Source organism: Apium graveolens, chromosome 1, assembly GCF_009905375.1.
Source record: "Apium graveolens cultivar Ventura chromosome 1, ASM990537v1, whole genome shotgun sequence".
NCBI classification, from domain to species: domain Eukaryota; kingdom Viridiplantae; phylum Streptophyta; class Magnoliopsida; order Apiales; family Apiaceae; genus Apium; species Apium graveolens.
In genome coordinates this window covers 795,632-808,310 of record NC_133647.1, presented here as the reverse complement: position 1 = coordinate 808,310, position 12,679 = coordinate 795,632, and the positions used below count along the sequence as shown (strand labels likewise).

The 12,679-nt window shown below is 41.1% G+C and overlaps 2 protein-coding genes across 2 annotated transcripts; one reads left to right on the top strand and one right to left on the bottom strand.

The window, feature by feature from the left end:
* The first annotated feature begins 5,092 nt into the window (after window positions 1-5,092).
* Window positions 5,093-5,924, top strand: LOC141718904 (uncharacterized). The gene is made up of 3 exons (XM_074521279.1): window positions 5,093-5,336; window positions 5,450-5,634; window positions 5,716-5,924. The coding sequence occupies exons 1-3, from the start codon at window positions 5,136-5,138 to the stop codon at window positions 5,717-5,719; spliced, it is 390 nt and encodes a 129-aa protein (XP_074377380.1). The 5' UTR covers window positions 5,093-5,135; the 3' UTR covers window positions 5,720-5,924.
* Window positions 5,925-6,763: 839 nt separating this feature from the next.
* On the bottom strand, window positions 6,764-12,436 carry LOC141724820 (uncharacterized). The gene has a single exon (XM_074527104.1). It carries the CDS (start codon window positions 12,434-12,436, stop codon window positions 6,764-6,766), a length of 5,673 nt encoding a protein of 1,890 aa, XP_074383205.1.
* Window positions 12,437-12,679: the final 243 nt, after the last annotated feature.

The following is a 12,679-nucleotide window of genomic DNA, read 5'->3' as shown; positions in this document are numbered from 1 at the left end:
TTTCCTCTGATAAGTTTCATCTAAGAGGCGTACCGTGTGTCATGTTGGGCTACCCAGTAACTCAGAAAGGCTACAGATTGCTCAATTTACAAGACAAGCAAGAATTTGTATCGAGAGATGTTTTATTTGTTGAGGATGTATTTCCCTTTCACCCTCAATCTGTAGATCAATATGTAACTCCTGTGCCAGCAAATGTTCTTAATCATCACACTACAGACCTTAAAGATGATATGTTTCTCACCTTACCCGACACTGAAGATGCAATTGAAACACCTATACCTGAAACACCTGAGCCTAACTCTACTCCTTCTCACACATCTATCCTTTCTCCTCCCTCTATTCATGATCCTTCCTCTGTCACTACCAACACAAGGAGGTCTACAAGAAACCACATACAACCTTTGTGGCATAAAGATTACGTAACCAATAATGTTTATACCATATCCATTGTCACCAACACAACAGTAGCACCCCAGTTCAACTGCTTCATGTCAACCCTTGTCAACAACACTGATCCAGTCACCTTTAAAACTGCTGTAACACATCCATAATGGGTGTCTCCCATGGATGCAGAATTGGACGCACTGGAATCCAATCATACATGGGATGTGACTGAGCTGCCTGCAGGAAAGGTTTCCATTGGATGTAAGTGGTTGTTCAAAACCAAATATAACCCTGATGGTTCCATTGAGAAACACAAGGCTAGGCTGGTGATTCTGGGGTGTAGACAGAAATTTGGCGAAGACTACACTGAAACGTTCGCTTCAGTTGCGAAAATGACAATCGTTCGAACATTCCTGGTTGTAGCTGATATCTACGATTGGTTTACTGTACACATGGACGTGTCAAACGCCTTCTTGCACGGTGACTTATATGAGGATGTATACATGACCCTTCCACTGGGCTACACACACAGGGGGAGCAGAATTCAGCTTGGCACTATTCCCTGCAAATCAGGTACATCTCCCAACCTTGTTTGTAAGCTCAGAAAATCCTTGTATGGACTTAAGCAGGCACCAAGACTGTGGTTCTCTAAGTTGTCAACTACCTTACTTGATCTTGGCTTCACTCAACTCAAGACAGACTATAGTCTATTCATGAGAAATACTAGTTTTGTCACTCTCATAGTGCTGGTCTATGTGGACAACTTACTAATCTGTGGTGACACCATGTCTGATATTGATAATCTCAAACAAATGCTATCTGTTGTATTCCATATAAAAGATCTGGGTCCTATACGATATTTTTTGGGCCTGGAAGTTGACAGATCCAAGGCTGGTTTTTTCTTGTCACAAAGAAAGTATATTCTTGACATTCTCTCCGAGCACAATATGTCACAGGCCAAACCAGTACTTTTGCCTATGGATCCTAATGTAAAATTGACCAGTAACAAAGGAGATCCACTTCCCAGTTCAGCTACGTACCAGAGATTGATGGGTCAGTTGATTTATCTAACAATCACTAGGCCCGACATCTCTTACTCAGTCTACAACTTGAGTCAATTCATGAACCAACCCACTACTGTGCATATGCAATATGCTAAAAGGCTTCTCGGGTATCTAGCTGGCTCCACTTCACAAGGAATATTGTTGGCCTCTACCAACACAGCCACTATCACAGCTTACTGTGATAGTGATTGGGCAAGCTGCTCAATCAGCAGAAAATCTACAACTGGATATTGTATCCTCCTCAGTGACTCACCCATCTCTTGGAAGGCAAAAAAGTAAAATGTGGTGGCTAGATCCTCTGCTGAAGCAGAGTACCGAGCTATGGTCTTGACCACTTGCGAGGTATTGTGGCTGTCTGCATTACTTAAAGATCTGGGAATCAAAAACTTGTCTGCTACTAATATCAAGTGCGACAATCAAGCTGCACTTGCTATAGCTGCTAACCCTGTCTTGCACGAACGGACTAAACATGTTGAAGTGGACTGCACTTCATTCGTGATCACATCAAGGATGGCACTGTTCAGACTTCCTATGTTCCCTCGAATGAACAGCTCACAGACATACTCACAAAGATTCTTCCAGTGCAGCAACATCAGTATCTCCTTGGCAAGCTGGGAGCTTCAGCTTCACCTCCCTCTCCAGCTTGAGGGGGCGTATAGAGGGACTGATATGCAACCCTGCAAGAACTTATAGACTAATATGCAATTATGCATTTGTACCAGCAAGAGGACAAAGTTTGTTAGTACTATATTTTGTCTCTGTCTATGTATTTTGTTGTTTACAGTATTTAAGGTCAAGGGGTTGTAATGATAAGGCTCAGAATAATAATGTCTCAATAATATAACATCTCCCTCTCCTATCATTCTCTTGATTCTATTTTGCACTCATTCTTAATGTTATGATCCTAGAAAATAATTAGTTTTCATGATTGTGATTTGAGTAATGAAGAGTTCATTTAACTATTAACGGCTTGTAAATTAAATCATTCACATGAAATATTAGGGCTCCTTGATGCCAAGATTTTCTCAGCTGATACGACATAGTTTATCTCTCTTAAGATGAGAAGCCATTCTGTTTTCTTCTACAGTGATTTATTGCGCAAACTGTCATTCTTAACTTAAAGTCATTCTTTTTAAATTGACATAATTTTTTATTTAATTTGTTGGGTAGAAGACTTAAAATGCAACCACCAAGTAAGTCTTGCAACCAACATATGTTAAGACAGACTTATCTTCTTGCTATTTTTTCATAAGAACAAATATGCTACGAATAGCCATTGTATTGCTTTTAATCTTATCTGCGTCAACTTGCAGGGGGTTCTTCAGGTCAGTCTAATTATCCATTGTAACTAATTAAGGTGCTTAATAATTAAAGTCTGGATTGTTCTTAAATAACATTAGAATTTTGTCAGTCATTTCTAATCTTGGTATCAAAAATAAAAATGATAATTCCTAACCGAGAGTGAAGAAGATAGACGACAACTGCAAGCGTCGACACGGTTAAAGAAAAGGTTAGAATCAGGATTTAGGCAGGAAGAAGATGACATCTTATAATTAAAAAACACATCTATATCTAAATGCACTATCAGTTATCTATATCGAAACATGATGATCCTAATATTGAATCATATTTAAATGAGGAACAATACTCTTTATTGATACTATTTTTCCAACCCTCTACAAGTAGGGCAAATATGCTTTATTTATAGGGCTCCCTAATTGGGCCTTTTCCCCTACAAATGGGCCCTTATTGGGCTATTTATCTAAAAACTATTATCTTCTAGTCCTATCTAATATCTTTACTTCTTTCCCTATTATGGGGCCCAACATTTGTCCCCCGCGAATATTGTAGCAATATCTTTAGATTTGCTGTTGCGGCACCTATTTATGACCTGCAAAAAATAAGAAGTAAATAAAAAGCAATAAAGTTAAAATTTTAGCTTATTATTATGTATATATATTATTTTTTATATGTTTTATTATTTTATTATTATTTATTTATTTATTTATTTATTTTACTATTCCTGCATAATTATGCATGTGGGTGAGAAAGGAATGTGATGATTTAAATATGAGAAAACTCTTCATCTTCCTTCTCTTTTATCAAGCAGATGCTACAGTGCTTATTTTAAAGGGACCAATCCTCTCTCCGGGCTTTGCCACCTCCTATGTAAGTTTTTCTGATCTTAACAGTTTTATTTTACTTAGGTTTTTGACGTAGCTGTTTCAGATTTCTAAATTGCATTCTTCATCTCCAAATCTTGATTGTCTGAGCGTGTTCTTGACTGTTGTCTTTGGAATCCATGGCTGATCCCAATTCTTCCTCTTCTAAGCCTTTTCGAAATCATGAGAAACGTCCTCTAGACGAAGGAGACGAAGAATCTGTTATAAATTTAGATAATCTAGAAATTCCTAACTTAAACTCATGTAAATCTTTCGACTTTATGAACGAAGTCGAACTTTTCTCGGGCGTCGAGGTAGCGTCTAAGGTATCTCCGCCACTCAGCCCTCGTACCTTAGAGTTCAGAGAGAGAGTTCTTCGTGAGAGTTTGGAAATTGGTCGTCTTGAGTTTCCTCAGGGTAGTAGTCTTGACTATATAAGTCACTTTTCTAATCATCAGTTAAATATAGCGAAATTAGAGTCTTGGGTTGATTTAAAGAACGGGTACAAGTTACGCGTCCCGACCCCCGACGAGCGTATGTGGGTGATGCCCGAATTCGGTATGCACGGTATCCCTTTAATTATGTTTGAATATGGTCTTCGACTTCCGATGCACCCCTTCCACTTAGCGATGTACGAGGCTATTGGGTGTGGGGTTGCTCATTTGTCGCCTAACTCTGTAGCTCAAATTACTGGTTTTATCACTTTGTGTAGTGAGAAAGATAGGATTCCTTCAGTAAAACTATTTTTTTTAATTTATCGTATTCGATATCATAACGGTCAGGTTTACTTCGATACCCAGAGTAAGCGTCCCAAGATTGTTAGTGTTAAATCTTCTAATTCGGGGTATCATCCCAAGTGGGTTTACATCGGGGGTAAGGATTTAGAGTTTGTAAGGCCCTTTCGGAAGGTGACACAGTCGACAGTCGAGTATCTAAATGGTCTCGATAAATATGACGCTGAGTATCTTGATGGGTTTCAGGGATCAAGACCCGTTTTTACACATAATGATTTGAAGGATTTTAAGTTCCTTGAAGAGCATAACCGTAAGATCTTTATAATTTGTCTTTCAAAGTCGTCATCTTTCTTTTTCGTTCTTTCTCCTTTTTTGTTACTTGTTTCAATATCTTCATATACAATTTTGTTGATGTAACTTTTTTATGTGTTGTTGGTTTTTTTTAGTTGCTGGGAGTTCGCTGAAAATGCTCTTAGAAAGCGGAGTGCTGGTGGAAATGGAGAAAACAATGATGATGTTGGTGAAGAAGTCGAAGGCAGGGGCTGTCGACGCTCCGAGGGTTGAAGAGAAGACCTCGTCGAAAACTATTTCCATCGAGCTTTTAGATGAAGCTGGAAATAAAGTTGTTGGAGGCTCTGAGCGTGTTACATGTGAGGAAGCCGGGCATCCCCCGGAAAAGGTCTAGGAATGCGGCTATTGAGGCCCCGGAGGTTGCTGGTAAGAAGCTTTGTGAGGATATTGGTGTTAGTGGTGTTAACAGGACTATAACTTTTACCGGGAATCGAGGATTTATGCAGCCTACTGTCGATCCTGAGGCAAGCAAGGAGATCATTCGGGTTGAGATTCGACCTACAGAGAGGTGGGTTAGTGGGTCGAACGCTCCGGCTCCCCTTCGGGCTTTTCGTGTCTTTAATCTTCCCCAAGATTCTAGCGCTTATGCTAAGCGGTCCCGGTCGGAACTCGTTGATCGATGCTTGGAGAGGGCTGGCAGGGTATACATGACTTTTCCTAGATGTTCATTTTATTTACATTTTATGTTCTGTATTTATGAGTTTCCTTCTTTACTACACCCGACATAATACCTTTCATTTTCATGTTTTGACAGTTTTTATCCGATGTAATGCATCTTCTTGAGGAATATAGGGCTGATGAAGGTAGGAGTTCACCTTCGGGGGTTGAAGAGGAAAGGGACATCTTGAGAGATGAGAAGAAAAAGCTTGAGAATGATTTGGCTGAAGCCAGGGGTCGAATTACCGAGATATCAAAGCAAACTCAAGTTTCCGATCCAAGGTGCATTAAAGCTCCCTTTCACTTTATTCGGTGTTCTCAGTTTCACACCTGTGTTTAAATTATTGGCTTTGTTGTACGCAGATAAGCGAATTAGAGTTGGCCAACGATAGCCTGAAAAAGGAGTCGGAGGGTGTCGGCTCTCGATTGAAAAGTGTTGAAGTCTCTCTTTCTGAGGAGACTAAGAAACGCGAGGCTTTGGAGACCGAGGTCACGACCCTTCATGAGAAGAGTGAGACTCTGGAGACAGATAATTTGAACTTGAAGCTGGAGGTGGAGAAGGGTGTTGAGGATATAGCTGGTGCCCTTGGTGAAGGTTATGATCGTTTCCTTACTAGGATGAAGAAAGCCTCGTTATCTGATGTAATGTTTGGATGATATTTTAATTTGACCAAGTACATTTTGTTGAATTTTCTGTGCGAGACTTCCCTTCTGGGGATGATTATTGTTACTTTACTATAAGCTCTTATTTTGGAGAATATTGTTTTTTTATTTCAATTTTTAAGTTTTGCATAACACATTATCTCTCCTGTTCGTCTCCCTTAATTTTGTGACTTTTATTCTATGTTGGTGTAGTGTTTACTATACTTTGTTTTGATCTTCGTTAATCGACGCCTTTTGTGTAAGTGTTATAGGGTTAATACCCTTGTTAAGCCCTCTTTTCCCCTCTTTCTTTATATTGTTATTTGATTTGAAGTTAATGTAATATTTTGATTTTCGGATTTGCACATTTTAAGGACCTTAATCTCCTGAAAATATTTTCCGAGTGGATAACTCTTCAGATATTCTTGTTGAAGTTTTATCAAGTTTCGATACACTATTGCTTTCTGGTGTATCGAATCTCGTTATGTTAGTAAGGCTTTTCGAATCTCGCGGGACTAGACTCCTCTCGGGAACTGCTTAATAATTTTTTTTATACATGTATTTTCTAGAGAGCCCTGATTTAATGGGATAAAGTTAATTAATGTAACAAAAATATATGTTTACGAATTATAAGACGTCTGAGAGTAACAAATTGCACTGATAATTTAAGGTGATTGTCTTAACGGGGATCTCATATCAACCCCTTTTCGTTAAGACTATTTTTTTATAATTAAAGATAGTTTTGATTTATACAGTCCAATCAATTTAACTACTGATAAAATTTCTTCAAGTGAATGGCATTCCAAGCATTCTTGAGAGGAGTTCCGTCGAGGGTCGAAAGACGGTAAGTCCCCGGTGCAACGACGCCTGTCACCTGATATGGTCCTTCCCACGGAGCCTTGAATTTACCTGTTATAGCCGGTTGGGAGGCTGCCGACTCTCGAAGGACTAAGTCCCCAACCAAGAACTTTTTGACCTTCACTTTCTTGTTGAAGTAGGCTGCTGTGCGAGCTTGTTGCTGGAGAACTCTTCTTGACGCTTCATCTTTGACCTCTTCTATAAGGACATTTTGGAGTTGAATTCCTTCTCGCGACACTTCAGCGTTAAAATATTCGACCCTTGGAGAATTAAGAGAGACTTCGACAGACGAGACTGCTTCCAAACCAAAGGCCATTTTAAAAGGGGATACGCCTGCTGAACTCCTAGGGGTCGTTCTATAAGACCAGAGAACATTTGGTATTTCGTCGACCCATGGCCTTGGTAGTTCATCGACCCTTTTATTGAGACCCTGTAAGATGATTCGATTAGAAACTTCAACCTGTCCGTTGGCCTGGGGGTAAGCTACCGATGACTTGATGTGTTTTATCTTGAGCTGCGAAAGCGTTTCTGTAAACTTATCTCCCACGAACTGAGTTTGGTTGTCAGTCACAACAATTCTTGGTACTCCAAACCTAAACACAATGTATTCCATCAAAAATTCTACCATCTCCTTCTCGCGAATCTTAGCCAAAGGTCGGGCTTCGACCCATTTTGTTGCGTAGTCAATAGCCACAACAATGTATTGGGCTTGATTCTTAGACTTCGGGAAAGGGCCCACGATCTCTATACCCCACTGAAAGAAAGGGCATGGGTTGATGACTGGAATCATTTCTACCGAGGGTTGATGGGAAACAGTCCCGTAAAGCTGACATGACTTACACCTTCGCACAAAATTTTCACAGTCACTTCGCATTGTAGGCCAAAAAAGACCTTGCCTTACTATTTTAAGGGATAGGTTCTTGCCTCCTAAATGGTCTCCGCAGATGCCAGTGTGGACTTCAACCATCGATAGGTTAGCATCTTCTGGGCCTAAGTATCGAAGTAGAGGCTCTACAAGTCCCCGACGGTATAGCTTATTTTCTAGCACACAATAGTTTTTTGCCTTGTATGATATGGATCTAGCTTCATTCTTATCTTGTGGCAGCTTGTTCTGCAAGATATATTCCAAAAAAGGTTGGCGCCAATCTGCCACAGAAGATATCTCATTGATCTTCAGCATGTCGGGGGATAAAGGACTTAAGTCGATGGATGGAACCTTTCTTTCCTCGACATAAATTGCTTCAGATGTTGTCACAACGGACGAGGCCAATTTAGACAGTGTATCGGCCCATTGATTATCTTCCCTGCAAATATTTTTAATTGTCCATGACTGGACTTTCTCCAACAAAGACATGGCCAGTTTCAAATATGTTGACATTCGAGCATCGTGCGCTTTGAACTCTCCCTGCAACTGCTTTGCTACAAGCTGTGAATCCCCAAATATTTCTAAAACCTTTACCTCTAGCTCAATTTCCAGGCGAAGACCTGCTAACAAAGCCTCATACTCAGCCACATTGTTTGTTACTGGAAATGAGAATTTTAAGGCCTGTTGTATTTTGAATCCCTCTAGACTGATTAAAATGACCCCTACACCCCCTGACGATGATGTTGATGATCCGCCGACGTAAAGAACCCAAGACTTTTGTGGAAATAATGTTTCTTCGAGTACAGGACTGCCAAATTTGCATTCTACAACAAAGTCTGATAAGACTTGAGACTTTACTGCATTCCGTGGTAGATATTCGATGTGGAATTGGCTAAGCTCGACCGTCCAGGCGGCGAGACGCCCTGTCATGTCGGGCTTGTGCAAGACACGCTTCAGGGGCTGTTCAGTTATGACATTTATAAGAAGGCCTTGAAAATAATAGCGGAGCTTTCTGCTTGCTACCACGAGAGCATAGACTAGCTTTTCCACATGTGGATAACGAGTTTCGGCGTCTTTCAGTGTGTGACTGACGTAGTTAACTGGGGCTTCTCGTCCGTCGACGTCTTTGACCAACACAGAGGCTACTGACCCATCGGAGGCCGAGATGTATACTTTCAAAGTCTCACGAGGCAATGCTCTTGTTAAAACTGGGGGGCTTATCAAAAATGCTTTTATAGCTTCAAAGCTTTCTTTACATTGATCGTCCCATATCAATTTTTTGTTCCTTGATGCTTCTTTGATGACCTTGAAAAAGGGACTACATTTTTTGGAGGCTTGTGGTATAAAGTGTCGAAGGGCCGCTATGTAACCAGTAAGACGTTGAACCTCTTTGATGGTCGACGGGTCTTTCATTTCAGATATGGCTTTTATCTGTGAGGGGTCAGCTTCAATTTCTCGTTGGGAAACAAGAAATCCTAGGAATTTCCCAGATGTTAAGCCAAAAGAGCAATTTAACGGGTTCAACCTCATGTTATTGCGCCTGACATTTTTAAAAGTCTCTCGAAGGTCGCTGCAATGATTATTTAAGGATCTTGATTTGATTATCATATCATCAACATACACCTCGAGGTTCCGTCCCAATTGTTTCTTGAATATTTCATCCATCATACGCTGAAATGTTGCACCAACATTGATTAAACCGAAAGTCATGTTTCGGTATGCAAAGACCCCATGATGTGTGATAAACGCCGTTTGCTCCCAGTCTTGATCATCCATCCTGATTTGATTATACCCTGAGAACGCGTCCATGAAAGATAACAATTCATGACCCGCCGTAGCGTCGATAAGCTGATCTATATTTGGCAGAGGATAATAATCCTTCGGACATGCTCTGTTAAGGTCTGAATAATCAACACACATTCGCCATTTCCCATTACTTTTTTTTACAAAAATGACATTAGCAATCCATGTCGGGAATTTTATCGGCTCGATGAAATGGGCAAGTAAGAGTCGATCGAGCTCCTCCTCTATAGCTCGTCGTTTTTCTTCTGAGAACGTGCGCCTCTTTTGTTTAACTGGGTTTTTCAGGCGGTCGACATGTAGAGAGTGCCTCGCTACATCGACGGGAATTCCCGGCATGTCAGAAGGCGACCATGCGAAAATATCTGTAAATTCCTTGAGCAACCTTGTTAATTCATCTTTTGTCTCGAAGTCTAAATCTTTTCCCACCTTTACTGTTTTATCCAGCGAACCTTCCACTATCGGCACCTCGACAGTCTCACCGACGGGAGAAAACGAGGGCTCCCTCGGGATATAGATGATGTTATCAGGGTCTATCTGGACAACCTCGTTGACCGTTTGAGAATCACAATCTTGCTTTTTGGGTATCACGGTGGTAAAGTAGCATTGTCTCGAGACCGCTTGGTCACCGCACATCTCCCCTACTCCAAACTCAGTTGGGAATTTCATCTTCAAATGGGGTATTGACGTGATGGCTTCTAGTGCCGAAATGGTCATTCGACCTAGGATGGCATTGTGACTTGAGTTTGCACTGATTACATGATATTTAACTATCTTCCATACTTGACAAGGCATTGTGCCGAAAAGAACCGGGAGATCAATTATTCCAACAACCTTTACCTCATTACTTGTGAAGCCATAGAGAGGCGAATGGGTATTTTCTAATTTCCGTTCCCCTGTATCCATTCGCGCCAAGGCGAGATGATACAGAATGTCGACAGAACTGCCATTATCTACAAGGATTTTTTTTACTGTATTGGTGCCAATTTTTGCTGTAATAACCAGCGCATCTTGATGTCCTCTTATGATATTTGGAGAATAATCTTCATCTGAGAAGGATATGACAAGAGATGGAGATGGCTTACATCTCTTGGGATATGAAGGGTTGACACTACACACTTCTCGGGCGTAGGTCTTACGAGAATTGTTTGACATACCTCCGGCGGCGTAACCACCGAAGATCACATCGACTACTCTGTCATCTTGTCTTTGTTGATTTTGGCCCTGTCCTTCGATGTAATGGACGAAATGGCCTCTTCTGATTTTGGACTCGATGAGATTGCTTAACTGATAGCATTGTTCTGTGGTGTGTCCCGTATCTTCGTGATAGTCACAATACCGAGAACTTGGAGGACGACCCGGCTTCATCGGCCTCGGGGGTCGAAAGTCAAGTTCTGTTTTTAGAATTGCCAAAATTGTTGCTTTGTTGACTGTAAGCTTAGTAAACTCTTTGTCTTTTTTGTCACGGGACTGCCATCTTCTATCTGATACGGGCTGTCGCGGGTATTCTCGATCCCTCGGGCTTTGATATTTCTCTTTTCCAGTATCCCTCCTCGGCGATGAACGTCGAGGAGATTTAAAGTCATGTCTTCGAGACCTCGGAGTCCGAGGGTTATGAGTTCTTGTTCTGTCATACTTGTAGCTAGAGCGTCGAGGAGATCTTATGCTTACCACCGCTTCTTGGAGCGTCATCCTATGCTCGACAATCTGGAAAGCTACGTGGAGATGTTGAGGATGTTTCTCTATGAGTATTTCTAGCAGAATACCATGTCTGCTTCCATCGATGCCTGCTGCTAAGTAGTTTACTGCCAAAGGTTCCTCCAGGTCTGTTATTTCAGATATAGCTTGACGAAAGCGTCCTAAATAGCTTCTCAAGGATTCGCTAGGTCTTTTACGCATCGTAATCAAAGATGATGTGATCTTGCCCCCTTTGTAGTTGCTTGAAAACTTCGTCTGAAATTTTGTTTTTAATGTAGTCCAGGAGTCGATTGACCTAGATGGGAGATTGTTATACCAACGTAAGGCTGTTCCTTGAAGACATGTGGAGAAGAATTGGCAACGGGCGACTTCTGAGTGTCCGTAAAATGCCATTCGACCGTCGAAAGTATTGAGAAAGCCTGATGGGTCTGTTGATCCATCAAATTGGTCGAGCGCCGGGGTCTTTAAAGTCCTGTCTATCTTAGCTTTTTCAATGCTTCGAGATAAGGGGCTTTCCACCGGGGCTTCAAATCTCGATTGCGTTTTCACTAAGTCATGAAGTTGAGCCATATCTTCCTGCATCTTATGGAACTCCTCTTGTGATATCGAGTCGGTCGACATCGACCCTTGTGGAGTACCGCCTGAGGAAACTATCTTTGGGCGTCGAGGCCTGGAATATATAGATTCTGTGGATACTTCCTCCTCATCATAGTAGTAATCTTCGTCGTCCTTTGACAGCTCTACATATCCCATCTCTTCATCACCCCCTTCTTTAATTGATGCCTGCTTCAACTCCTGTTGTAAACGATGGATTTCTTTTGTTTTCTCTAACTTTGCTTCTAGTCTTTTAGTTTCAGCTTCTAACAACTTAAGCTCTTCATTTGAACCTTCCGTGCCCTCTATTTCCTGCTCCCGTAAAAGTTTTTTCTGTCTCAATTTCTGCAAATGCAACCTAGCATCACTGGAGAGTACTTGCTTTCCTTTTTCTGTTAAGACGCGGGAACAGGTGTCTTTAATGATCCTCCTTTTACGCTTAACATTTGGTTTCTGCATCTGGGAACCTTTAGGTGGGGGATTATCCTCCACCGGAAACAGCCTTCTTCGCCTGAGGGTCGATGGTTCCTTTTCTTTTCCTGCTGGATTGATTTGCTCTGATTTTTGGACAGTTTGAATTTCTGCCGTGTTTCTGCATTTCTCTGGATCTTCTTCCTCAATTATCATGTTGGAGTATCAAATTTCAGAGCTCCTTCTAGCGCCAAATGATGATCCTAATATTGAATCATATTTAAATGAGGAACAATACTCTTTATTGATACTATTTTTCCAACCCTTTACAGGTAGGGCAAATATACTCTATTTATAGGGCGCAAATATACTCTATTTATAGGGCTCCCTAATTGGGCCTTTTCCCCTGCAATTGGGCCCTTATTGGGCTATTTATCTCAAAACTCTTATCTTCTAATC

Bases quoted from the DNA above. Each gene is read 5' to 3' on its own strand.
- LOC141718904 (XM_074521279.1), top strand. From the start codon at position 5,136: ATGCAGCCTACTGTCGATCCTGAGGCAAGCAAGGAGATCATTCGGGTT. The intron at 5,337-5,449 runs GTATACATGACT...ATGTTTTGACAG, and splicing joins GCTTGGAGAGGGCTGGCAGG to TTTTTATCCGATGTAATGCA.
- LOC141724820 (XM_074527104.1), bottom strand. From the start codon at position 12,436: ATGATAATTGAGGAAGAAGATCCAGAGAAATGCAGAAACACGGCAGAA.